The sequence below is a fragment of the Opisthocomus hoazin genome, chromosome 1, assembly GCF_030867145.1.
Source record: "Opisthocomus hoazin isolate bOpiHoa1 chromosome 1, bOpiHoa1.hap1, whole genome shotgun sequence".
In the NCBI taxonomy this organism is placed as follows: Eukaryota; Metazoa; Chordata; class Aves; order Opisthocomiformes; family Opisthocomidae; genus Opisthocomus; species Opisthocomus hoazin.
This window is the reverse complement of record NC_134414.1, coordinates 155,903,910-155,928,295: the sequence shown is the minus strand read 5'-3', so window position 1 is coordinate 155,928,295 and position 24,386 is coordinate 155,903,910. Positions and strand designations below refer to the sequence as shown.

Below are 24,386 nucleotides of genomic sequence, written 5' to 3'. Positions count from 1 at the left end.
TGTTCGTGTTTATGTTTTCCCAGGTTTCACAGGAGAGCATATATAACAGAATGACAGCATCCAGCCTGGCCTGTGTCTTTGGTTTGAATCTGATCTGGCCATCGGAAGGAGCAGCCTCCCTGAGTGCTCTGGTACCTCTGAATCTCTTCACTGAACTGCTGATAGATTTCTACACGAATATATTCAACTGCCGAACAGTGCCTGGTGAGATCTTACCTTAGTGCTCACAGAAAGGGAAACGGGGTAATGGCTGCCTGAGAGACAGGTCTCCGTGCCTCAACTTGTGGGAGCTTTATCTTCAAGGCTCTGTCCTGCAAAGAAAACTTTCAGTGCAGAGTAAAGTTTCTGTAGTTTTCCAAATACCAAAGATGCTGGAGAAGTACACTGCCCCATATATTCTCATCACATGGGGGAGAATACATACGTGAACATTCAAAGACCAATGGGTCAGAGTGAATCTGCTAATTAAACTCGAGCAGCTGACAAAATCTGGTATGTTAACAAAGATCATGACGCTGCGTGCCAGTCTGTCGTTTCTTTGGGCATCTGGAGACCGTACTGTGTGGCATTATCTTCTGCACCAACAGAGCTAAGTTCTGGGCCACTCCTGAACATACAGCTGTCGTCGTCTTTTAATTTTTTTTATATGAATACCTGTTTGTTAGAAATTTCCCCGTTAAGGTAATAAAGATGGAATCAATTTTTAAGATACTAAAATTTCTAAACTATTTTTTCCATATATTTTGGTGACTTGTTTTACACAAAAAGGGGTGGGCAGTTGTGGCACGTCAGGTTTGCAATTACCATGGAGAGTAAAGTGTTTCCTGGGTAATGTGAGTTGTGCAGACAGCTAACTAATTATGCTTGAGAATATCTAATATATGCAGTCAATCACTGTAGCTGCACGTGCAAAGTGTGTGGAAGTTTTTTTCTTCTTCTAAGTTCAAATGGGGAGCAATAATCTTATGGGTTTTTTTCCCTAAATACTTGGAATTTTTGTCAGTGGAGTTCTATCAGTGGGTGCATAATGCAGAAGGTAGATGAGCTTTGAGAACAGTACCCCCGAATGTTGCTGCATGCTTTTGTGGTTTGAGTTGATAGAAATCTGTTCTTCAAATCAGTTTCTCTAGAAAGTAATAAGAGCAACAACTTGGATGATACACCGAATACCACTTTTATACATTGGAAGTCTATTATTAGTCCCAGTGTGAATGATTAGCCAACATAAAGGGGGAATTTTCAGTGTTTTCTTTCTAACTATGCCATTAATATTGCTTGCATTTGATGAACTCTAACAGACTGCTATTTCATTTTTTGACACTGATTGGTGTACGAAGTTATCATTATAGTTGCCTGAAAAACAAAAGAAAATTAAACAGTAGTAAAAAAAGGTAAGTGGTGTTTTCCCTAATGCTCTGGTCTTCCTGCTTCTGTACAAAGCTAATGAAACAGAGGGACTACTTAGACTTCGGTAAAAGCAGTAGTCTCAGGAGGACAATTCAGGCATCCCCTCCTCTGCAAACACAGGGCCACTTTTTGTCCTGTAGGGTCCAGCGAGTTGAGGGTTTCTGCTGCTGGCCCTCCTTTTAGCAGTTACGAATTGCCTGCCTGTGTAAGGGGTGTGACAAAATCTTGTGGCAGAGGGTAAAGAGGATTTCTTCTTACCAGCAATTTAATGAAATAACCAAGTCTTCAGAAGGCTGTGCGATGCCGGGTGTGCCAGGCCTTCGTTTGCCCAGTAGGTGTCATCTATAGCATTAGACAGTGATTGAAATTTGAAAAATACAGAGGTTTTAGAACAAAGTGTGTTAGGACTGACTTCTCACATCACAGTTGTGTGTTTTCCCTTGTTCTTCAAGTGTCTTAAAGATAATAACTTTTTGGCTTTTGAATATTTGTAAGTGATAACCACCTATGACTCCCATTTAAATATGTATCTTGCACAATACAAAGAGAATAATTAACAAGTATTCACAATTGTTGCATTTCAGCAAAATGAGATTGCCAAGGTTAAAGCTGTTGTTTTGTATTGCAACTCATCAGTTTTATACCTGAGTTACCAGTGACAGCATCCTGGCCTTGTTGTGTTATGAAGAACTAACACCATTGCGCTTAGCGCTGCTCAGTGACTTGGCAGCGTGGTTCTGTGCATCGGCACCCTGTTCTTCTAGGGGAGGAATGTGGCCTCTCTGAATTGACAAAACCTGAGTATTTTGCCACGCTCTGACCTTGGTCAGAATACATACGTGTTAGTTTTGCTGTCTGTAGAGAGGAGCACCTGGCATTAGAAAAGTTCTTTGGGATTAACTGCTGGTAAGTCCTATAAAATGGTGGTTTTCCATTTCCCCATGTCCTCTTCCAAAAGTCTGGCAACATCAGATGACATTTAGTCTTCAAGCTGTGCTGTGTAATGGGAATGTGAGTCCTGGACAGTTTTAGCAGAGTAACATTCTTCAGAGCCCCGTGGGGTGAAACCCTGAGGTCATGGAAGTCAGCTTTGCGCAAAGGTCCCCAGAGCCTGGGGAGGGGGCTCCCCCATAGATTTAGCTCTCCAACTCATCCTGGGCTGGGAGAGGGTGGGAGTTTGGCAGCAGCAGTCATGCTGGTGAAGCGAGCCCTCGGGTCACAGCTGCCTCTGACCCCTTTACTTTTGCAAGCAGAAAGTGCAAGCAGCGAGCATGCCTTTGGCTGATTTGCTTGCCTGGAGACACACAAGACGATAGTTAAAGCCAGGCTCACTTTTTCGGTATTGGTCACGCGCCAGACCGCAGGTCTTCCTTTCAGTGCTTTGTAAACTACCATTTCCCAGCAATTTATAGCTCCTCTCATTTGGTGAATGAAGAACAAAATGGCGTTTTCTCATCTCAAGGTGCCTTCTTCCTTTGAAGAACAGAGAACATCTGGTACCGGCCAGCGCGGGTGGTTTGATGCTCTGCAGCGAAGCGGAGGCTCTGGTTGTGATTGCCATGAGCCCTGGCGCAGGCAGGGTGAGGCGGCAGGGTGGGGGGCTCCCGCTCCCCGTCACCTTCCTGCCACTCACTCCCCTGGCTCCCCGTCACCTGCCTGGCTCCCCAGCAGGAGGAAGGTCCTCGCCTCCGCCCCGGCCGCGCGCTGCAGGCCTGCCCGTCGCGGGGAGGGGACTGGTCCGGGTCGAAGGCACCCGCGTAGTGCTGAGACCACAGCTCTGCCCCCCCTACCCCAGAGGAACGGGCGACATCCCCTGTCTGCGGCAGAAGCCCCTGCTCTCCGTCCGGAGTGCCAGGCTTAACTGTGACATTAAATCAGCTCTCATGAATTATTCAGAAGGCTTTGGAGTAAAACTCGTGTTAGAGAAATATATGTTTCAAATTTCCTGACTCCGAGAGGAGTCCTGGAGGTGTCCCCTGCAGTTACTTTGATAACAGTTTCTCTTTGCAAATGATAATTGCACGATTCGAGCTTTTGTACGGTGTGGCCTTGTGAACTCTTCTCTCATATCAAAGAACAATTTTCAGATCATTTCCATAGCAAAAAGAAAGTGATTATGGAGATAATCTGTTGGAAACACACATGCTGGATTTCAGTTTAAAACAATAAAATGCAGTCATGGAATGAGAAATCAAGTGTTACCTGGCTGACAATATACACAGAATAAACTGCCGAAGCGTTTTAGTTTACTGAGCTGTTAGGAGTTGAAAATTGGTCCCAAGATTAGTCTGATTATCAGGATGCCTCTAGCAACAAGCACTGACGGGGGAAGGGAACACTTTCCTACCCTGAATCTACGAAGAACTGTAAGAAGATTGAACAATGTCATTAACTGAGGGAGGTTCTTACACAAAACTTCCCCAGACGAGTATCGCTGACGTGTGTACAGCTGATCTGTGTGTGCTGTATTCCCGAGCAGCGTCCGTCGCAGGAGCCTTGTAAGCTCGAATATATTCACCCGCTCGTGAGACTAATACCAGAAAAGCCCCAGATACTTTATTCACGTGTTAAATGTGTACTTAGGTAGCAAGTTGAGCTTTGAATGGCGTTGAAGGTACAGTCACACACACAGCCCCGCATTCGTCTCCTGAACAGTTTGTCCTCACAACCCTGGAAAATGTCAATTTTCCACCACTCCTGCTTTTCGAGCGGCCGTGGGGGTGTTGGGGTGCGGGGGGAGTTGCTGCCAGCACCTGTACTTTGTGAACTGAGCAGCTCATGTTCGGTTGCAGGTCTACTGGCCAGCCACGTTCCTGCTCGTACTCTTCTTCATCTCTTATTTGTCTCTTCTGAGATGGCATCACCCTTCCGCACGCGGCGTTGCGATTATTGCCAGGGGGGAGGAGGGAAGTCTGCTGGAGCCGGGGGAGGTGACACACGGAGCTGACTGATCCTTCAAGCTGACTTTTTTTCCCTGTGGCCCCGATTTCTCCATGGTGCAGTCATCATTCAGTAGCTGCTTTCCGTCCGTCTGTAGTCCCCGGAGCACGAGCTTGTCCCTCGCAGGGTCAGGGCTGGCGCCTGTGGCTGGGAGCCGCTGGATCTACGGCCCACCCCAGATGTTTGGGGGGCAACAGCACAGGCTGCAGCGTGGAGACACGCTGCTCCGAAGCACGGCCCGGTCTGCTGCCTGCTTCGGTTTCTTTCGCTTCCATCCTCAAGAACGTACTCCCTGAAGCTGCTGCTAGCCCAGACACGAATGCCAGCCTCCTCAAGCCTAATAGGAAATCAGGATTTCTCTCTTTTTTGGCTTTTTTTTCTCTATTACATGGATTGTGTTCCCTGATACTGAATGTGCTCTCAGATTATTTTTGCGCTTCAACCTTTAGTTGCCCACAAAAGCAGTTGACAGCCTCTTACTCTTCTGCCATGAAAATTTTCCCCTTAATTAATGGGACAATAAAAAGCAACTGTAAAACGCGCCAAACTGCATCATCTTTAGTGTCTGAACTAGGTTTCTGCAGCAGTCGTGGAAGAGCCTTCGGATGGGTGGATTTTTGATGCTTCACTCAAGAATTTGTTGACCCAAAGCTCTAAAAATAGTAATGGTCGTAGTAAGGTTCTTCGTTTTTCTGTTTCAAAAGCTTCCAAAGGAACATGTTCTCCCCCTGCATCACCTGCCAGTGTTGTCCTTTTTTTTCTCCTGTGTATTTCCCACCCCTTCAAGGCTGCATCCTCTGCCTGTTGCCATCTGCAGTCTGTCAGCAGGCTGTGTGAACCTGGTGGGTGGTGTTCCTGGACGTGTGCTCCACTGCCCTTGGCGGGGATGGGAATGGTCCAAGGCTTTCGTGGCTCTTCTGCAGCTGGATAAACTGAGCTGAAACCGCAAGAGGTTTGGTTCTGCGGGGAAGTTTGAGTGAGTGAAATTACCCAAATCACACTTCTGCTATCTCTGAAGCAGAAAGATGGTTATGCTTTCAATAACTCGATGGAGCTTTTATATCTAACCACCTGACACTTGTTGTGATGAAAGGTAAAAAGAGTTAGGAAGATCTTTTTCCTTTCAGTATTTCCCACCACTCCCAGCCTTCCTCATCAGCCTCTGTATTTTGAAAAACCTACTATACTGGTGCATACATGAAATTCAGCCACAGCGGATGTTCAGTAAAACTAATATTGTATTTAATAACCATGCCCAGGATAGAAACAGCATCTCATTAGGTTGCACAGCTCTCCACTGTGAACATGTGCGTAGAGCTGGGCAAGGCGTGGGCTGGTGTCGGTGTCTGCCTTGTTCCATTTTAGGGGTTGTAGAGGGCACTTGCTTCCCCCTCAGTACAGGAGCTCCCTCGCGCTCACTGGGCTACCAACCAGCAGAAGCCACTAGCCCTCAAATGCTCTCATTAGTCCCATCCGCGTGGAGCACTTCGTGCTGCTGCAAAACAACTACACAGCCAGATGTCGAACTATCACTAACCACTTCCACCTTTGCAGAAGGATTAGCAGACCTCCATTCCATTCCGTTCCATTCCATTCCATTCCATTCCATTCCATTCCATTCCATTCCATTCCATTCCATTCCATTCCATTCCATTCCATTCCATTCCCATCCCCACATTCTGTTTCTGAAGCTTGAATAAATCTTTTTGTTCTTATCTCCGGCTTGCGGCTGACCTCCCGAGCAATACTGCGGCAAAAGCCTTCCAGGGTCCAGAGTGCACGCTGCCAGCCGTGATGGGTGAGTGGCCACCGCGCAAGGACAAAACAAACCCGTTGCGTTACAGAATCACATTAAAATTCAGTAAGATAATATCACTGTCTTCTGCACCAAAAGAGCTTTTACAAAATAATATAAATGAGAGGATGAAAATAATGAGAGACTTTGTAGAACTCTCTCGCAAGCGCTAACACGCAGCGTGCTGCTGCCGGGAAGGCAATAAACACCCCGTTCTCTGCGTGTCACAGCATCACAACGTCTCTCTGTAATTGCCACTTGAAAGTTAATAGGACTCTGCTCCCAGCGTGGCGGCTGCGTGTTCTGTAGTCGCTGCGTGTCCTGTGTCCGTGGCTGTCACTGGGGACCTGCCTGTGGAAGCGCCGTCTTGGAGGACAAGTTTGAGGCGCCTCAGAAATGAAGCGATTTCCCCATGGGAAACCCTGCTGCACCAAGGCGTTGGAGGCAATGGATAGTGCAGAGATGGAGACATGGTTCCTCCTTGCAAGAGCCGTGATGGACAACACCCGTGAAGAGCGGGAAAGGATGGGGCAGATAAGGAAACCAAAGCTATCTGGCTAACGTTTAGGTTGGAAAAGACCTTTTAAGATTGTCGAGTCCAACGGTTAACCTAGCACTGCCAAGTCCACCACTAAACCATGTCCCTAAGCGCCATGTTTTGGTGAAGACGTTTTTCCTAATATCCAATCTAAACCTCCCCTGACGCAACTTGAGGCAGTTTCCTCTCGTCCTATCGCTAGTTACCTGGAGAAGAGACCAACCCCTGCCTCACTACACCCTCCTTTCAGGCAGTTGTAGAGAGCAGTGAGGTCCCCTCTCAGCCTCCTCTTCTCCAGGCTGAACAGCCCCAGCTCCCTCAGCTGCTCCTCACCAGACTTGTTCTCCAGACCCCTCACCAGCCTCGCTGCCCTTCTCTGGACACGCTCCAGCACCTCAATGTCCTGCTTGTAGTGAGGGGCCCAACGCTGAACACAAAAAAACTGGCCTCACCAGTGCTGAGTACAGGGGGACGGTCACTTCCAGCGTCCTGCTGGCCACACCGTTCCCGACACAAGCCAGGGCGATAGACAAAACCAGTGGCAAATGCCCCAAGCTCCTGAAACTCAGCCCAGCACCTCTTCACACCCCTGTGCAGCTAATGACAGGCACTGGCACCTTTTTCGTTCTTCTGAACAGCCAATGTTTTTTTTGACAAGTACAGTGAAAACAAAATAAAGCGGTACAGACCGGCCAAGGCAGGTTACAGCAGGCCAGACACCGGTCGCTTAATGACCCTTTATTTCAGCCGTATTACAACTGCTGGGAGAACGCGTTGTAGCCTAATAATTGTTTGGAACGCCCTTGTCTGTCCAGCTAAATTTAACAAAATGGAGTAAAATTGCACATCAGAAATGCCACCTGAAAAGTCATCTCAGCAGTCATCAGATGGAGGATGAGAGGCGCTGACCCTAATGATACGTGGTGCCAAAGGAGTGGGTGGTTTTGGTGGGGATCCCTGGGTGTCTTCTGCTGGTCAGCCTGGTCAATCAGCTGGAGCTGATGCCTATCGTGCACTGCTCATGCTCCGTGATCGCAGCAGTTTGGTTTGAGAAGGTTTTAGGCTAAAGATGATCTGGACAGAAAGCATTTTAACAGTAATACATTAAATCGTACTTAACCTGGTTAAATACGCTCATTAGACTGAATATCCAGAGAGGTGTAAGTGTCCACCTGCCACAGCAGACAGCCGAAGCTGCTCTGCTAGAACTGACTGCCACCAAATCCGGGAACTGACCATGTGTCAAGTACGAGTGGCTTGGCCTTAGATGTGGTGGGTCTCTTCACACGCACGTCTTGCATCTCACCTCTTTTGGTCTTTCCAGTAGACATTCCCAGAGTTGAAAAGACACCATTAAGCTGACAATGTGTATCAGAAGATGGACCATGCACTTTTATACACCCAGCACGTCTGTCTTGGGCACATTCCTTTTGTCTTTGCACAGGTGAATATAGCCAAGTGCAAACTGACCGTTGATTTGATGATCGGCTGCTGGGGAGAGGATTTTTCAAAGGCACTTCTGCTTCTCCTTCATGCCAGTGAACTTCTCCATCTACCCATGAGCCTTGCGGTGCCCTTCCCTGCTTCTTGCCAGCGAGAGCCCCAAAACTGGTTACAGGCTGTGCTTGCTGCCCGCAGCCCCAGGCTGCTTCACCTTCTAAAGGAGAGGAGAAGGCAAGGTGGGAAAGGGAAAGCACCTGGACAGACCCATTTCTGGTGAATACACACCAAATGCTGTGGGGGGGAAACAGAACCCTTTTATGACAAGTGGTTAGGTGTCTCCACCTATGCTCTGCCAGACTTGGTCGCCCACACACTAGTGCGTCCTGCTTCTTGCCTTCACCATAAGTGTCCAGCCAACCTCCTCCTCACGAAGCCAGCCTTGGTCTTTAAACCAGGTGCTTTGGGGCTCATCCTGTTCGCTCTGTTCTTTGTCCGTGGAGAGGCAGGCTGGCTGCTAAGCTCGTGTCAGCACATTGGGACATTTTTCATTGCCTTGGCTTCCCTCGCCCAGGACTTCGACAATCATTTTATTTGCCAAAGACTTCTTCCTTCGTGTTGTACAGAGAGAAATTAAAAAGACGACAGAAAATACCCAGAAATCATCTAGTAAAGAGAGTCAAATTAATTATTTAAAAAAAAATTAATTCCCTTTTGTGGCTGATTTTTCTCCATCTGAGCTATCAAAGAAAACTATCACTAGTTTTTAATTCGGCTGACTTCAGAGAGCGGCTCCGGCGCCGTGGCTGATGCTTGCCTGACAGCCGTCCCATCTCCGCTGGCTGCCGGCACCCGCGGCCGGGGCTCTGCTGTGCTCTGGGAGCGCTACATCCATCTTCATCCGGAGCCCTGAGGCTCTCCAGGCACGAGGTCCCTCCAGCACCCCAGCCACAGCTCACAGCAGCCAAAGGGCCTGACTCAAATCTCGCCTCCAACCAGGAGCATCTGAGCTCATGACGCAGGAACAGCTGAGATAAAACAACAGCCCAGGAGCTTGGTGCCTACAAGACAAGGTACGTACCCACACGCACTGCTTAACTCCTCCCTGGGCCTGGGAGGGTGCAGGGGACAAGCCCTGCTACAGGTTGAGAGCCCCAGACGCTCAGCGTGGCCGCAGCAGCTCCTGCTCCTCTGGGATCACCTTGGCCGAGGCTGCCAGCCTGGCTGGCCAAGCCAGCATGGCTCCAGATTTCAGGGGGACGTGCCCCAAATTCAGGGTGCCCTCCCCAGTGAGCTGCCTCTGCCCTGCTCCCAGCTGGCCCTTGTAGTGCTATTTCCAACAAACTAATTACTTGTGTCTCTCATTAAGCGAGCTTTTGACTGAGGAAAGCAATGTGATGATAAAAGAGAAAACCAGACAGCTCACCCCGTGCGAAATCCCCGCCTTCCTCGGGAGAAAACGGGGACTGGCGCAGGCTGCGTGCCCCAGGAGCGGGTGCCCAGCCCATGGCGCGGTGCGGCTGGGAGAACGTTTTATTTACAAACCTGGCAATCCCACACCTACTTAATATCCAGCTCAAGTAAGAGGGCTTCCGCTGGCGTTTCACCATGAAAAGAAATGCTTATGTTACCTGATAATACTTCATCTTACCAGGGCGTGGAGGCTTGATGGCATTTGTAGAGGGATTTATTTGTATTTACAATCGTACAGCACCGAAGCGGTGCTGGAAAGCCTTACTCGGCTCCGCGGTGCTTTTAAATTCCAGCATGGGGCTTCACCACAGCCCAAGCCATCGCTGCTTTTCCACCGCAGGTCCCTGGTCTTGGAGGCAAACACGTCGCGGGGATGCGAATCGGGACCCGCCAAGCTGAGGCCCCTGGAGGCAGTGACATCTGCCTGTCTTTGATAAGAATTTCTGAGAGTGCGAGGACTTAGAGGGAAATTAAAAGCTTTGATCTGTTTTTTTTGTTTCATTACCATTTCGTGTGTGAGGCCTTCACGTGTGCCTTTCAGTTCTTACCGGGCTGGGGTGCGGAGTCACTGCTGCAGCGCTGCGGGGACAGGAGCCCCGGCAGCCAAGGGGCACTGCCGGGGCCCCGCTCACCTCCCCGCTCCCCGGGGCCTGGCAGAGTGAAACCGGTCACGGACGCACACCCAGGGCAGCAGCGCCTCGAAACAAGGTGCTCCTCTGGCCCCAGCATGCTGGGGACCCCGGGGTGAGGCAGCCCTGGGGCAGCCCCGAATGCCCGGGGCAGAGGTGAGGATGGGATCACAGCATCATTTAGGTTGGAAAAGACCCTTGAGATCGTCAAGTCCAACCATAAACTTAGCACTGCTAAGGCCACCACTAACCCATGTCCCTCAGTGCCACATCTACACGAATTTTCAGTACCTCCAGGGATGGGGACTCAGCCACATCCCTGGGCAGCCTGGCCCAATGCTTGATAACCACTTCAGTGAAGAAATTTTTCCTAATATCCCATCTAAACCTCTCCTGTCACAACTCGTTTCTTCCTGCAGTTGCAAGTTCTTGAAAGGGGACCTTCACCCCTGAAGTTTAAGCCCCAGCCTGACTTCAAGATCAACTCCCCTCGTGCTGGGTCTGAACCCAACGACCCCTCATTCCCTGGGCCAGCTCCAAGCTTTCCAATAGATGGGAAAGAAGAGGAGGTGGAGAGAGACCGCGTTTGCTGGAAGCAACAGCCCTGACTCCCCGTGCAGGAGTTAATGCTGGACATGAGGGACTGAAAAAGCAAATTGCCTTTTGCCTAACTGTCAAATCCTGCTCTCGCTCACCCTCTTCCAACCCGCCTGACTCCAGGAGCGGTGGGGAGAAGCAGGAGGTGGCCATGCATGGGAGGGGCCTCTCCTTTCCTTTAAATGCGTCGTAGTTGACCATGGCAGTGGCTGGTCTGGCTTTGGTCAGACCACATCAAACCAGTGCTGCTGCCCAGCAGCGGCCGCTCCCAGGCTTGGAGCTTTGCTCCCCCGTGTGCAGGGTCACCAAGTCCCTTCCAGGGCTGCATGCGGCTCCTTCTCCCTCGTGCCGCTGCAGCAAACCTCTCCACCTCGGCAAATGAGGAGTCTACGGCGGTGGGGGAGATGTAGATGAAATGATGGTTTCAAGCCTCCTCAAGTGGAAAATGATGAACCTGGCATCCCTCTGACTTTCAGGGCAACGCCTCAGCCCGCACCCCGGGCTCTCCTCGCGTTTCCCTGCGGCTTCCCGGGAGGGAGGCAAGGGCGCGGGAGCTGGAGCGTGCAGGGGAGCCAGCCCAGGCCGGCAGCGGAGAGCGGCCGTCCCGGGAGCTGTGCTGCCCGGCGGTCTGGCGCAGGAGCAGCAGGAGGAGGCACCGTCAGTGCCACAGCAGCGTGCCACAGCGCGGACGCAGCGCAAGTGCCGAGACGCTCGCGGCGACGTTTACATCTCAGCAGCTTCGTCAACAGCACCCGGAGCGCCCGCCAGCCACGTTTCCAGCACGAGTCCCGAGGCGAAAGGCTGTTCATTGCTGCGGCTCAGGCCCCGAGGTGAAACGCAGAAGAGAATGGAGATCTCTGCGGTAGGTGCTTTATGAGCAAGGCTGATAAGCAGAGGTTTGGGTGTAGCATTTCTGCTGCACATAATCAGCACAGAAGTCAGCTGCACGCCACCAGTACAAACACAAACAACTTCAAAGAGCAATGGCATCTTTTTTTTTTCTTCTCCCTGGCTCAAATCTCTAGATGGCTGTGTATGCTTTGTAGTATTTTTTCTATCGTGACAATTTAATTTTTTGTTTGCTTTTATAAGGGAGGAGAAAACCCCTTTCGCTTTAATGGTGTTCACCACGGTGAAGTTACAATTGGTGCACAGAAGCGGAGCCCAGCATTTGCTGTTTGCACCAGCCCGTCGCTGGTGATTGATCTCAGAAGCCAGGCTTCGTTCTCTAAGCAAAATAAGCTGCAGTTGGCAAAATCTGATTAAAGCAAGTGGAGTTTTATCTGATGTGGCTGTTGCCGCTCATTTCAGGGCCATGTCTCTCTTTTCAGCTACAGAGGGCCTGCAGAGCGCAGAACAAAAAGTGCGCGTCAGTTCATAACGCACTCTTCTAAAAGTTGAAGTGTTCCTACGAGGCCTTCCAACTGCCAGGAAAGCAGCAGGCGGTGGGCACGGCGGCACGCGGACTGGACTCCTAGGACAGCTGTGGCAGAGTCTGTGCCATCGCCCCCCCATCGATGCACCAGACGCAGCCGCTCGCTGGACTGCTGCTACCGTTAAATCCATCAGCAAAAACGGCTGCCAGTGATCATGAACCAAATGTAAAAAAAAAAAAATAAATTGAGGGGTCTTGACTTTGCTTCTTCCTGGTTTTTGCGCCTTTAGGGCGTAGTGGATCCATTGTGGCTTCCTCCTCTGAGACTATAAAGCCTGAAAACGTCTGAGAACCTGACACAGCGAAGCCACGCCAGTGCTCCTCGTTCTGCTGGCTGGGAAGGGCCGGCGTTGCTCCATGCTGCTGCCCAACAGACGCAGGAGTTCCTTTCCCTCTCATTTCTGAGGAAGGGGAAACTGAGAGAAAGAAGAGCAGGCGAAATCACGTTGGAAGAGGTGCAAATCTAAAACTGCCAGGCTTTCGGACAACGCGTTCCGGTCAAACGGCTGCAGAGCAGCTCCTCTGCGAGGTAGCTAACGGCTCACGGACAGGTCCCACGCGTGGAAAACAGTGGCGTTGAAATAAAGAGCTCCCAAGCTGTGAAGTCTGGCACAGCTGTAAAAATAGCTTTCGCTTGGGGGTGGAGGCTGAGAACCCCACGGCTCCCGGTTCCTTTCACAGACAACGCCCAGCGCCGCAGCGAGGAGCACAGGGGCTACCGGGGCTCCGACAAATCTGCACCAAAACCTTCATTTAAATTACTGGCAAAGATTAAAGGCTAGAGTAAGCCTACACTCCTGTGCAACCGCATTAATTATTAAGGCAACACGCAGAGCTCCGTAATTGGCTCCTGTCCGTTAGCACAGCGCTGAGTTTACAGGTTAGGATGGTGGCAGAAGAATGATGTGATGATTACGTACGATTCCTGGGCTTGCTGGTTTGGGGGAGAGGTGTCTTCTACACTTGGAAGCAACGTTAGGAAGGATCAGGGCGCCCTTCCCATGGCAGAAGCCGGGAGGGAGGAGCGGGCAGCCTGGCTGCAGGGGAAGCGCGGGCGCAGTGCTGAGCTCCCCATACCAACTGCTGCCCAAAATCAAACCCTGACACTGCCAGGAACTGAAGACAAGGCAAAAAATACCCTTTCCCCCTACCCCTTGCAAAAAAATCCCCAACCCTGCTTCTGCTCTGCATAAGCATTAGCCGCTGGGGTAGGTTTGATGGAGCCGTAACGCTGTCGTGCTTTCATTTGGTCCATTTTATTGGGAAGTTCTGTCCCTTCCGCCGGCCAGAAACCAGATGACTCCCGTGGGGGACCTATCCCTCATTCTTTAATTACTGGACTTAGGCAGTGTCACAAACAACTTCATAAAACTGGCCGGCCGCACCTTTGCAGAGCCCCTGAAGCGTGGGTCTGAAACCAAAGCCCCGGCGTCTGCCAGCAGCTTGCTCCCGGGCTGACTCCATTCAGCTCAACGTGGGCCAAGCCCACTGCAGGGCTTAAATCCTGGTAAAAAACCTTAAAAACACAACCTGTAAGGGGTGCGAGAGGAAAAGGGAGAGATGTGAGGCGCTGCCACAGGCCTCTGCTTACAGAGCTGGGGAAGAGCGGGACGGGAAATCATCCCAAGGCGTGGGAAGCCAAGCGAGGGAGTGGACAAGGTGCCCCTGCCCTGAAACTGAAGACAGCGGTGGAGAACTCGGCACCAGTCACTTCGTCCCCGCAGCCCGAGCCCGGCCTGGGAAGGGGTCCCAGCGGCGAGCGCTGGGCAGGCCACGCCGCGTCTCCACAGCAGTGGGCATCACCACGACGACACCACCGTTAAATTGTCAACCAAGTTTAATGCATCATAAAGAAGTAAAACTACATTGGCATATTTAAGACAAACACTTTTTTTTTTTTCTCTATGCACACTATCCACTGGACAGTCCCCTTTTTCAAAATAACTACTTTTAACAGTCCAAGACACTTCTTCAGAAATTCTTCATATTCAACCTTCCGCACTTTTTTTTTTTTAATTTGTCTGAGAAGGAAAAAAAAATCATTAAACCTGAAAACATTTACATTGCAAGCCACGTTAGAATGCATAATTGGCATACAATAACCAATGTATAACAATTGTGTTTTACTTAGTTCACTTTGTTCATCAATAAAAGAATATAAAAATCTTGTTCAACCGAGTGTTGTGTATTAAAATAGATTTGTATAGTACTGCACAGTTTCTCCCGGAGTTGTGAAAATGGTTGAAGGGACCATGTGCTGCCTAGTGATGGGCGATGGAAAGAGCCAGTCCCTCGTGGGCTTTATTGATTTATTTATTTTTTAAAAATATATATTCGGCACCATGTGATACGCTGATGTGAGAGACCAGCCTGGTGACGTGCTCTGGTGGCTCCTCGCTTCCCGCACGTACCCGCTGTGCTAACGGAGAACTCAGAAGTGACAGAGACGATGGCATCGGGGGCACTGAGTGACGCTGAGAAAAACCGGGGTGCCCATCGCTACCTCCCCGGGCAGGCGGCGGGGGGCCAGGGACCTGTGGCCTGCGGGGGGGCCGGGGGACCCTTGCAGTGGCAGGAAGACTAGCTAGCGAAACGAGCAGGCGCGCGGGGATGTCCTCAGGCCCAAACGCTTCCCCAGTGGGCTAAAATCCAACAAAATCCTAAGAAGGAAGCAAGTTTCCAAAAAAAATCCCAGGAAACACAATTTTCCACCGCCTGTCCCTCCCCCAGAACTCTTGATATTATCCAGTATGAGAAACAACCCCTTGAGGCAGGGTTTGGGTTTTTTTTTCTTCCTGTACCATTTCAGCAGATATTTCTGCAAGCAAAAAAATAAAAAAAATAATAATTTTTAAAAAATCACATTACATATATTTAACGATAAAAATGCAGTACAAAAATGTAAAGTTATCTTTTTGGCATATTATCTGTACTGGCAAGAAACAAAAACCAGAATATTTATTTGTTTTTTTTCTTAAAAATAAATCCAAAATTAACAAAAAAAGAAAAACCCCAAACTAATATCTTTAAAAAATGAAACCCAACCTGCCAAAGTTATCCACTATTATGGTTTATGCTAAATCTTGCACAAAAACTCCATGAGAAAAATACACTGATAGCAAAATAAGTAAAAAGGACCTGCAAAAAAGTAAGGAGTTTTACAGTCATACTTTTTTAAATACTTCAGAATGCATATACAGAAGCATCAGCATGAAAATACTTCGATATCTTACTAGAAACGCTAACTTCATACAGTTTCTTTATTTAAATATCTGCAATTCTCGACTCTAATAATACTGGAAAACCCCGACCTTTTGTTCCGAAGGCTCTGTGAGCGCCCGCGACGCCGCGCCGGGCAGCACGGCCCCGTCTCCGGGCGCCTGAATCCACGGGGCCGACTCCGTTCCTCCGGCAGAACCCACGCCGAGTCCTCAGTCGTTCAGTTTCTGGGTGTCTCACCGCTCTCCCTCCCACACACAGCTTGCAGCCCAACTACTTCTCTACTAGCTCACTAACTGTTTGCATTGAAAATTCTCCCCTTCGAGCAGAACTGGAAACCTGTCTGCCCCGGACAAGAGGATATCCCGCTTCCTACCGGCCACACTCCTCCTCCTCATCCTCAGTCATAAATACATTAAGGCCAACATAACAAAAAAAATCTCATAAGCACTGAAGGTCTCGGCAAATACAGAACCGCAGCACGACCCGCTCCGTGGGAACCCGCTGCCGCAGCGACCTACAAACTGGACCGGTTGGTCTGCAAGTTTCTACACGTATCAAAACTGAGACTGCTCCTTCTCTCCTCTGTTTCCGTTTCAGCTCTCCTCCACGCATCCGTACAAAGTCTTCCTTCCCCCCTTCCTCGGCTCTCTCGCGGCCGGCTCTGTCAGTTGTTGCCCTGTGACTGCTGCAAGGCTTTGTGCATGGCAGCGGAGGCAGGGGAGGGTTTGATCCAGGGGACAGTTAGCAGGGAGGAGGTGGTGGTGGTCGTCATGGTAACCTGAATCATCTGCTCGTTTTGTATCAGTCTAATGAGGGTTTTGAGACGGTCCAGTGACGACTGAGTCCCTTTCTGCTGGGCCAACAGGCTGGCTTTTAGCTCTAAGCATTTCTGTCAAATAAAGAGAAGGGGGAGAGAGAAGGGAAGACTGAGAATACATTCAAATCGGTGTCAAACATCTCAGCAAACGCCCCTTGGTGTCTTGGGCGCACGTCCTGCTCAGACGAAGCACATTCTCCTTTGGGGACACCAAAACCGCAGCTTAACGCACGGAGTCATCGCCGGCGCCGCACACACTGCAGCAGCTGTCCCAGGTGACAACGTTCAGCCCCGGCCACGCGCATTCAAAGGACGCTTCTGACCCTGTCCACGCGCATTCGAAGGACGCTTCTGACCCCAGCCTACAGACAGCCGGGCAGAAACGCCTTCTGCACTCCACAGAGATCACCAGCACAGGACTACTTGTGTTACTGGAAAATACCGAAGCCCCCAGTGAGGTCTCTGAATCTTACCAAATGGCATCGAGAAACGCTTGAGGGATAAACCTCCCCGTGCTGCATTCTGTACGTGCCACAGATTTTAGGGAGTCCATACTGTGAAGACAAGCTGATGTCTCTAAACATGATGTGAACATCTTTCTGGCAGAAAACTTGATCTAAGACACTACTGTTACACCACTGCAGTCACAAGGAAGTACTTTCCTGCAGGGTGGCCAAACTGCACCCCACAATCACCTGAAACCCTTCATACAGACCCACATGAAAACGAGCATGACAGCAGGAGCCAAACGCAGGCGTCCCAAATCTCCTTCTTAGAATCACAGAACCACTTAGACCTTTGAGATCATCGAGTCCAACCATAAACCTAACGCTGCCAAGTCCACCACTAAACCACGGTGCTAAGCGCCACATCTACACGTCTTTCAAATGCCTCCTCTTCTCCAAGCAGAGCTAAGGAAGAATCAGGAACTCTCCCTTCCCTCCCCAGCTCCGTGCTGCTGCAGCCAACACCCCATCCTTAAGGGACCACGTGACAGACCAAATACCAGAGCCTGTCTGCTAGATGGAAAGGAACGGTGGTCTCTCTGATATCTGGAACCTCCTGTTTTCCCTCTCCCAGTGGGCCCAGTGGTCTGGCCAAACTGGTCACTTGTCTGCAGATTGCTTGTTTTTGGCTATGGTCTAGTCCTGGGGCCACGGGAAATGCTCACTTGAACATCAAGCTGTTTGACAGACAACCACGTGGAGCTGCTCAGAGGTGGGTTTAGATAGGTGAAATCTCAGGGGAAGGATAAATCCTGTTGAGTTCTTACCAAACAATACCATTCCACGTGTGGTGTGTATGAGTGTTCGCTTTAACCTAAACCTCTGTTAGCGCAAATGTCGGAAGTGAAAACGCTCTGTGCTGCAACACCTTTAATTGCTCTTCTTCCTTCAAGTGGATATATCTCCAATAAATATAATCATCAGCTATCTTACCATTGAAATAAGGCAGTGCTGCCCACTGAAAGAACCTGATTCTGCTTAGGTAGAAACCTGACTGATTGTGGAAGCCTTGACATACAACTGACAGCCGACTGCGTCCCCAGATGCTTTCCTTTTTCCGAACACCTCGTCCCACTGCACTCTCCTACCCACTAAAGACATTCTGCGCCCCAGAGCCACTTCTTCCTACATATCGCTGTTTCCATTCGTGCTGATGGTGGCCATACACACTTACAGGTAATATTCCCCACGGTGATGTCTTTTAGTAAAGTACTGCTTTTCCTTCCACTCTATTTTAAATGCAATAAATATTTTAACACACCTCCTCTGGAAATCTGTAGTGGTAAAGCAAGTTGTGACCAGTTACTCCTGCAGCTGCCACTTGGATTTTTCCAGGGTAAGGAAGTTTCAAATATTTCTTGTCACTGCCATGCCAGCTACCCCTTAAGAGTGGGCCTGAGGTGAGGTAGCCCCAAGTAAGTTCCTTCACCCTTGAAGGATGGGAATTACAGTTTTGAACTCAGCCCATTCCTTACTGCCAGAGACTGGTCCTCATAGCACGGTATGCGTGGGAGACATCTCCAGACAACGTTTAGCTTTGAAAAGAGTTCACTGAGAAAAGGATTCAGAATCCCTTTCCAGACATGGAGAGATTGTTACAATATTCAGTCCCTGAGACAAACAAAGATGGTCATTTCTACCTAAGCTCAAGAGTTTTGAGGTAATGGACAAGCAGTTCTCACTGGAGGACAAGCTTACGACCAAACTTTTCTCTTGGAGAATGGAAGTGCCTTCAAGTCTGAGTTGTGTATGGCACTACAAGGAAGGCAGCCACGGCTATTTTGGGTTTTTTTTGTGTGTGCAACAGGAATTCAGGTGCCTTCTCCTCCTCAGCCAGCCAAAGCAGCTTGCTTTTGTGCCTAAAGGAAATCCATGGGTTTTTCCTCAGAGAGAATCACATTCACACCTCAACATCTGTAGCTTGGGAGCACAAATCATTTTCTACCCACAAAATGCCACTTTTTCAGGCCCAAAATTCTTTACAAACATCTCTGCAGGAGACTCCGTTCCCCCAGCCAGGTGTCCTACCTTCACTGCACTGCTGAGAAGTCGATCTTTTTCTTCTAACTGTCTATGCTCACTCTTCAGCTCACTGTTTCGCTTTAATAACTTTCGCTTCTCCTCTTCTTTGACTGCAGAACAACAAGATTAAGAATGCGGAAGAAAAGGACATACAACAAAACACAGAGCAGAAGTAACTATTTTGAATGGTGAGTTTCAGGTCTCATTAGCCTTTTGTCAGCACGTACAGCCAAATAAATCTGGATTTTCTGCTTATATGCACGTGTCTATGTCAATAGCTGGCACACAGGACAGCCCAAAAGCTATAGTGCACCTTTAAGATGAATTAAAATTAGTCCTTGGACCACGTGTGGTCCTGGAGGTGTCCAAGAAAAAGGGGAATGGTATTAAAGAACCGGTCAGCGACCTGGAATGGCCACAGCTAGCAACCTTGGCTGAAAAGCACAATCATAACAGTATCAGACCTCTGCAAAGCCCCTTAGAAATATGATCTAATGCCCCAAACAGCCCATTGTAATAGAGCAACAGGGAACTAAAAAAGGGCAACGGTCAATGCACAGATATCATACGACATCTGATACTAATGCCGGTGACACCAAACAATGCAGTATCCGAGATGCTCGTCTCACATCGTGCTCCATAAGCAATTCCACGGCTCTGCCTAGCCTGGCTGTGTCTCTCTACCTCCCAGCCTGATCTGATTCTGCCTTAAAATCCCTTTTCGGCCCTGTTCCCAGGAAGACGCCACTTTTGTGACAGCCTCCTTCAGAGTCTGAAACTCCTGCGAGATCGCTCTTCCTCAGAGAGAGCAGACAGCGAAGGAGCAGATGAGAGGAAGGGCAGAGAAAGCGACCTGCTGTTCCCCGCCACAGCCCTTTGCGTAACGATGCCACGGTACCCGGCAGCATCACCGCGCCGCTTTAACGTGCCGTGACGGGCTCCAGTGGCACTGCCCCCCCCAAGCACAGCATCTCTTGTCGGTAGCTTTGTTAATCCCTACCTGTTTTATGAGTAACATAGGAGTGAACGATAGCCAGAGTTCCAGTCCATGGCACATTTTCGTCTTTCTTTAACACCTGTAAGCCCAGGAAACAATAAGAAGTTAGGACTCTGCAAAGACAGACATCAACGGTTTCCTTCCTCCACCCTCGCAGCTCTGCAGGTCCTTGTCACAGGATTTGCAAGCTGAAAAGTAACAGGAGAATAACTGGAGTAGCAGTCCCCACTGGGGCTTACTCCTTTACACGCCACTACCAGCAGCGCTACTGAGCAGTGCTGGAAGGGATTGCAGATCCTCTGCTGCTCATCGCCGTGGCCAGAAGACGTTCTCCAGGCTCTGACACGCAGACCTCCCTGCTGTCGGCGCGGGAGAAGCTGCTGGTCCGTATGAAAACGTGATGGTGCGGATCTCATCCCGGGCTGCTCTGCTCTCTGCAGCCGCATGCTAGAACTTCCCCTTGACATTTTCAAAGGGACACGACCGTAATCTCAATGCTAAAGACAAAGAACTCGGAGGCAACAAATCCAAGGCTCCACTCCACAGTTTGGTAACACTGCACTGTTTTAGCAGTTGTTTTCCTGTTCACACAATCAGCATTATTCACCTCAGCTAGACAAATTAGCATTTCTGACACGACTATGATCAGTAGTTGTGTGTAATAAACACCATCTGAAGAAAAGGAAATGTTCTTCTCACAGCTTTCAGATCCACTGGTGAACAACGTCTCCTTCTGACGCTGCCTACCTCATCTGCAAGCTTTACGTTACTCGGCTGGCAACCCACACGCCAGCGGCTTTATTGTACAGAAAGAAATAAAGGAAAGGAAAAGACATTTTAAAAGGACAAATCTCAGCAGGTGCGATGACAGGAGAGCTCAGGCACTCCGTGTAGATTCTAACTCCAGGACTGCAAACTGTACTAAAAGCCTCTCGCTGTCACTTCAGCATTCCCCTAAGCTGTGACCACAGGTTAGTTTAGTGCTACACAAATTCCAGGTTTCTCCCATCTGCATTTCTCAGCGTGCTGTGGTCCATGTAGCTTACCTTCTGTTGGCACTTTGGACAGACCCAAACCCCCTTGGGGGCAGTTTTGAGGGGCGGGTCCAAGCAGCTGAGGTGATACGCTCTGGGACATGCGCCACAGGGCTGCAAGTTAACGCCGCGCTTGCAGGCAGTGCAGTGTTCATCGTGGTGGATCTCACTCTGCAAGAGAAGAAGGATGGCTTGGGGAAAGTCAGCCCACTGAGAACTCCTCTCTGTACAGCCTTCAAAGCCACCACTGCAGCAGACAGTAAAATTCAAACGCAAAATCGAATAGTCAAGAGCACCCTGGCTGCCTATGGAAGATGACAGAAATAAAGGTGTATGACAGGAACAAATACAGACAAACAAGCCAGAAGCGAGTTCCATAAGCTGGAACAGACAGAAAAATAAAACCCAACTGATCAAACACAGGAGGGAGTCCACTCATAAAGGAAGCACAGGACGCAGGAATTATTTCACTTGGTTCTGACGATGCGCCGCTCCAACACACGCATCACCACGTGCCACTGTTTTGAAGTACGGGTCAAAGTCAGCACGTGGATCCCTTGTCCTTCAAGTCCAAAGCAGAAGGAAGCAAGCAAGGGAAAGTTTCTGGGGGAAAAGCACAGTTCCGTGCTTTATGCCCGCTGCCTCAAAGAGCAGCCAGGAAAAGTCGAGTTTTTCAAGTTCTGTGTTCAAGCACAGCCCTTTGCTGTGGACTCCCCTTGGTGGGCTCCTCTAGAGGGCTCCTCCGCCCCTCTCTTCCCCCTTGCGCTAATTGCTCTCTGTTCTCTCTGACAACCTTTCTCCTCCAAGACTGATTAGTGCTTTGTCTGAAGCAATACATAAAATGAACTAAGACTCATCAACAAAGTTACAATGTCATGTAGCAAATTGCTATGCTAATCTGGTGGCAACGTTAATTACTCTTTGTATAATTAAGTGCATTTTAATAAAGGAGATACCAATTTTGAAACTCTCATGGCTTGTAAATCATTGTAAACTCCCTGAATTTTCCTAGTGCTTTTCCAGGAAGGACAATAATAATATTGTACCTTCGTTAATTCCAAAAGCATCTTTTCATTTTTAGGGTTATTAATTATAAAGTTGCATGATAATTTTAGTCAGGCTTATATCTTGAATTCTAACTCAGTGCTGTCAAAAAAATCGCTCCTCAAGATATCACTCTTTGGAAATTCCTGCTCAAAAAGTCTTAATTTTGACCTCAGTGTAAAGAGATTTAGTCAGTACAAACTAGAATGGTTACTCATTTTCCTTAAATTTTTCATTAAAACCACAAACCCGGACTAGCCATTTTTCAATGGATTCAACAAAGGGATTAAACTCAAGCCTTGTATATGAAAGCCCCAGAGTTAATCTCTTTGAAGTTCTAACTTCGAGGCTCAAAGATTCAGTTCAGTGGGAAGTGTTTCACACAAGCAGAATGAAATGCAAAGAGAACGCTGCAATCTTGTACTGTGATAGCGACTACGATAAACAGCAGCAAGCACTGAACGACACGCTGATGAGAAAGACACTGCTAAGACACCAATTTTGCCACACGTACCTTCCAGAATGGATCCTCATTTGCTAGCATATGAAAGAAGGGCAGAGAACAGGTTAGTGGGGGATACATCGCGGCAGTGAATGCTAGTTCTCAGCGATGGGAGTAATTTTAGTCAAGCTGTGACACAGGAGATCAAGACATTGCCAAAACTGATGGAGGCAGGAAAGAACGCAACAGCAAGAAGTGGAATTAGCATCCGAGGTTTAAAAATTTGCATTGCGGGAATCCCACGTCCAAAGGCCTGATGCTAAAACGTCATAGTATGAGCAGCACATTCTATTTCAAATTTTCAAAAATTTTCCTGCGGAGCTCCTCTCCGCATGCCAGCAGTCGAAAAGTCTTCAGGACTTCAGCCTGCTGGGGGCCATGAACAGGCTGGCCCTGACCCAGCCAAGCACTTCAGCAGGCGCTTAACTCGGAGTAGGAAGGTGGTGCCGCTGGCTTAGTGTTAAACATGTTTAAACGTCGCGCTGCTTCGTGGCCAGACTGGGCAGCTGCTCGCAGGAGTGAGCTTCACGTTCTCATCAGACGGCTCCCACCCAGAACGCCAAGACTCTCCGACCTTTTGATCAACCGAGTCTGCAGAGCTTGGATTCACAGCCTGATAAGAACAAGCACCATCAGAGCTCACTGGGAAGCAGGCCGAGCTCTTCATAGAAATATTTGTGAAATTCATCACACTTTGGTCCAAAAATAAAGAGTGAGAAAATGCTCACAGCTTTAGGGACACTGCCCAGCGGGCTGTGATTTTGCTGCTGATTCCTAAGAGGCTGGTGCACGCTTTCCCAGTGACCAGCTGCTGACGGAGAGGCCTTTCTTCGGGTCAGAGACAGCCAAACTGGTCTTTCTCTTCTGTCCTTCTTCAGCTTCCTGCCCGCTCACAAACGGGCATACGGCCGCCACAGTGCCATCCCTCCTACACAGAGCAACCTGGGAGCTGCTGCCCGCTCTTACGCACTTGTTTTACACACTGGCGTACGCGCAGGTGTGAAGGTGCAGACCCAGTCACTCCTCACGCACGTGTCACGGGAGGAACGTCAGAACGAAGGAACAGCTTCACCTCAGCTGGACCGCAGGCTGCAAAGCCCAGGGTCCTCTGCTAACAGCACCCAGCGCTGCCGCTCCCGCACAGAGGGCAGGGACAAGGGAAGCACAGAGTAAATTTTGCCGCCCTGGAAGCACCCTTCCAGACGCTAGCAGTTTATGGGCTTCCCTAACCTGGAGTTTGCATCTTCATTTTTATATTTACCATCCTGAGATAGACTTTTTCCTCCGTAATCTGTCTACTTTTTCTAACAATTGTAGCATCCTTTGGCAGTAAGTTCCACAAATAACCACAGACTGGTAAAATCTGTAGATGTCACTTCACATACACAAATACACACAGAGAGATCCACCGCCGTACGACACTGCGATCACTCAGGGGATATAAATGTTATTCAGACAAATAGGGACTTGATAATTGAAGAGTTCTTTCTACAAATGATGCGTGTCAGGGGATGTGACCTCATTTCAGGTAAGACATTTTCAGATAAATGAATCCTGATTAATTGACATTTTGCTGAAAATTTACAAGAATTGTTCTCTTCTGCATTTCTGGAAATGTCAGTTGGTTCCTGCGCTTCACAGGGATTTTTTTAGTTTGTTTCTTTCTCTTTTTGCCTCACTTTTACCACGAAGTTTTGAGCATTTAAAAATACGTCCGCTTCTGCTTTCCAACTGCTGAGAAATTAAACTGAAGACAATTTTTTTAACGGAGCTTTTTATAAGCGACGGGGCAGCCAGCGCTGCGCTGAAGGTGGACAAGGAGGTCACCGCAGTGCCAGGCTGGCGGGGACAGCGTCTGCCTCCGCCCCGGAGCTCCCACCGCACCTGCGGCACCTGGTGCACGCCGCTCATCAGCCCCTACGGACGGGGGGAGCTCTGCTGCGAAGAAGACCAGCTCAAAATTGTCAGAACATACAGAATCCCAGCAC

The 24,386-nt window shown here is 49.2% G+C and overlaps 2 protein-coding genes across 8 annotated transcripts in view; one reads left to right on the top strand and one right to left on the bottom strand.

The window, feature by feature from the left end:
* Window positions 1-717, top strand: part of ARHGAP8 (Rho GTPase activating protein 8) — a 71,825-nt gene extending 71,108 nt beyond the window's left edge. For all 4 annotated transcript variants that reach the window (XM_075442920.1, XM_075442900.1, XM_075442914.1 and 1 more), the window contains one exon: window positions 24-717. In XM_075442920.1, coding sequence (XP_075299035.1) covers window positions 24-221 — 198 coding nt within the window. In that variant the 3' untranslated portion in view covers window positions 222-717. The remainder of the gene's footprint in view (window positions 1-23) is intronic.
* A 13,356-nt stretch (window positions 718-14,073) lies between these two features.
* Window positions 14,074-24,386, bottom strand: part of PHF21B (PHD finger protein 21B) — a 163,418-nt gene continuing 153,105 nt past the window's right edge. For all 4 annotated transcript variants that reach the window (XM_075442800.1, XM_075442808.1, XM_075442814.1 and 1 more), the window contains 5 exons: window positions 22,411-22,433; window positions 20,865-21,023; window positions 19,822-19,897; window positions 18,828-18,931; window positions 14,074-16,365 (listed from right to left, as the gene is read on the bottom strand). In XM_075442800.1, coding sequence (XP_075298915.1) covers window positions 16,141-16,365; window positions 18,828-18,931; window positions 19,822-19,897; window positions 20,865-21,023; window positions 22,411-22,433 — 587 coding nt within the window. In that variant the 3' untranslated portion in view covers window positions 14,074-16,140. The remainder of the gene's footprint in view (window positions 16,366-18,827; window positions 18,932-19,821; window positions 19,898-20,864; window positions 21,024-22,410; window positions 22,434-24,386) is intronic.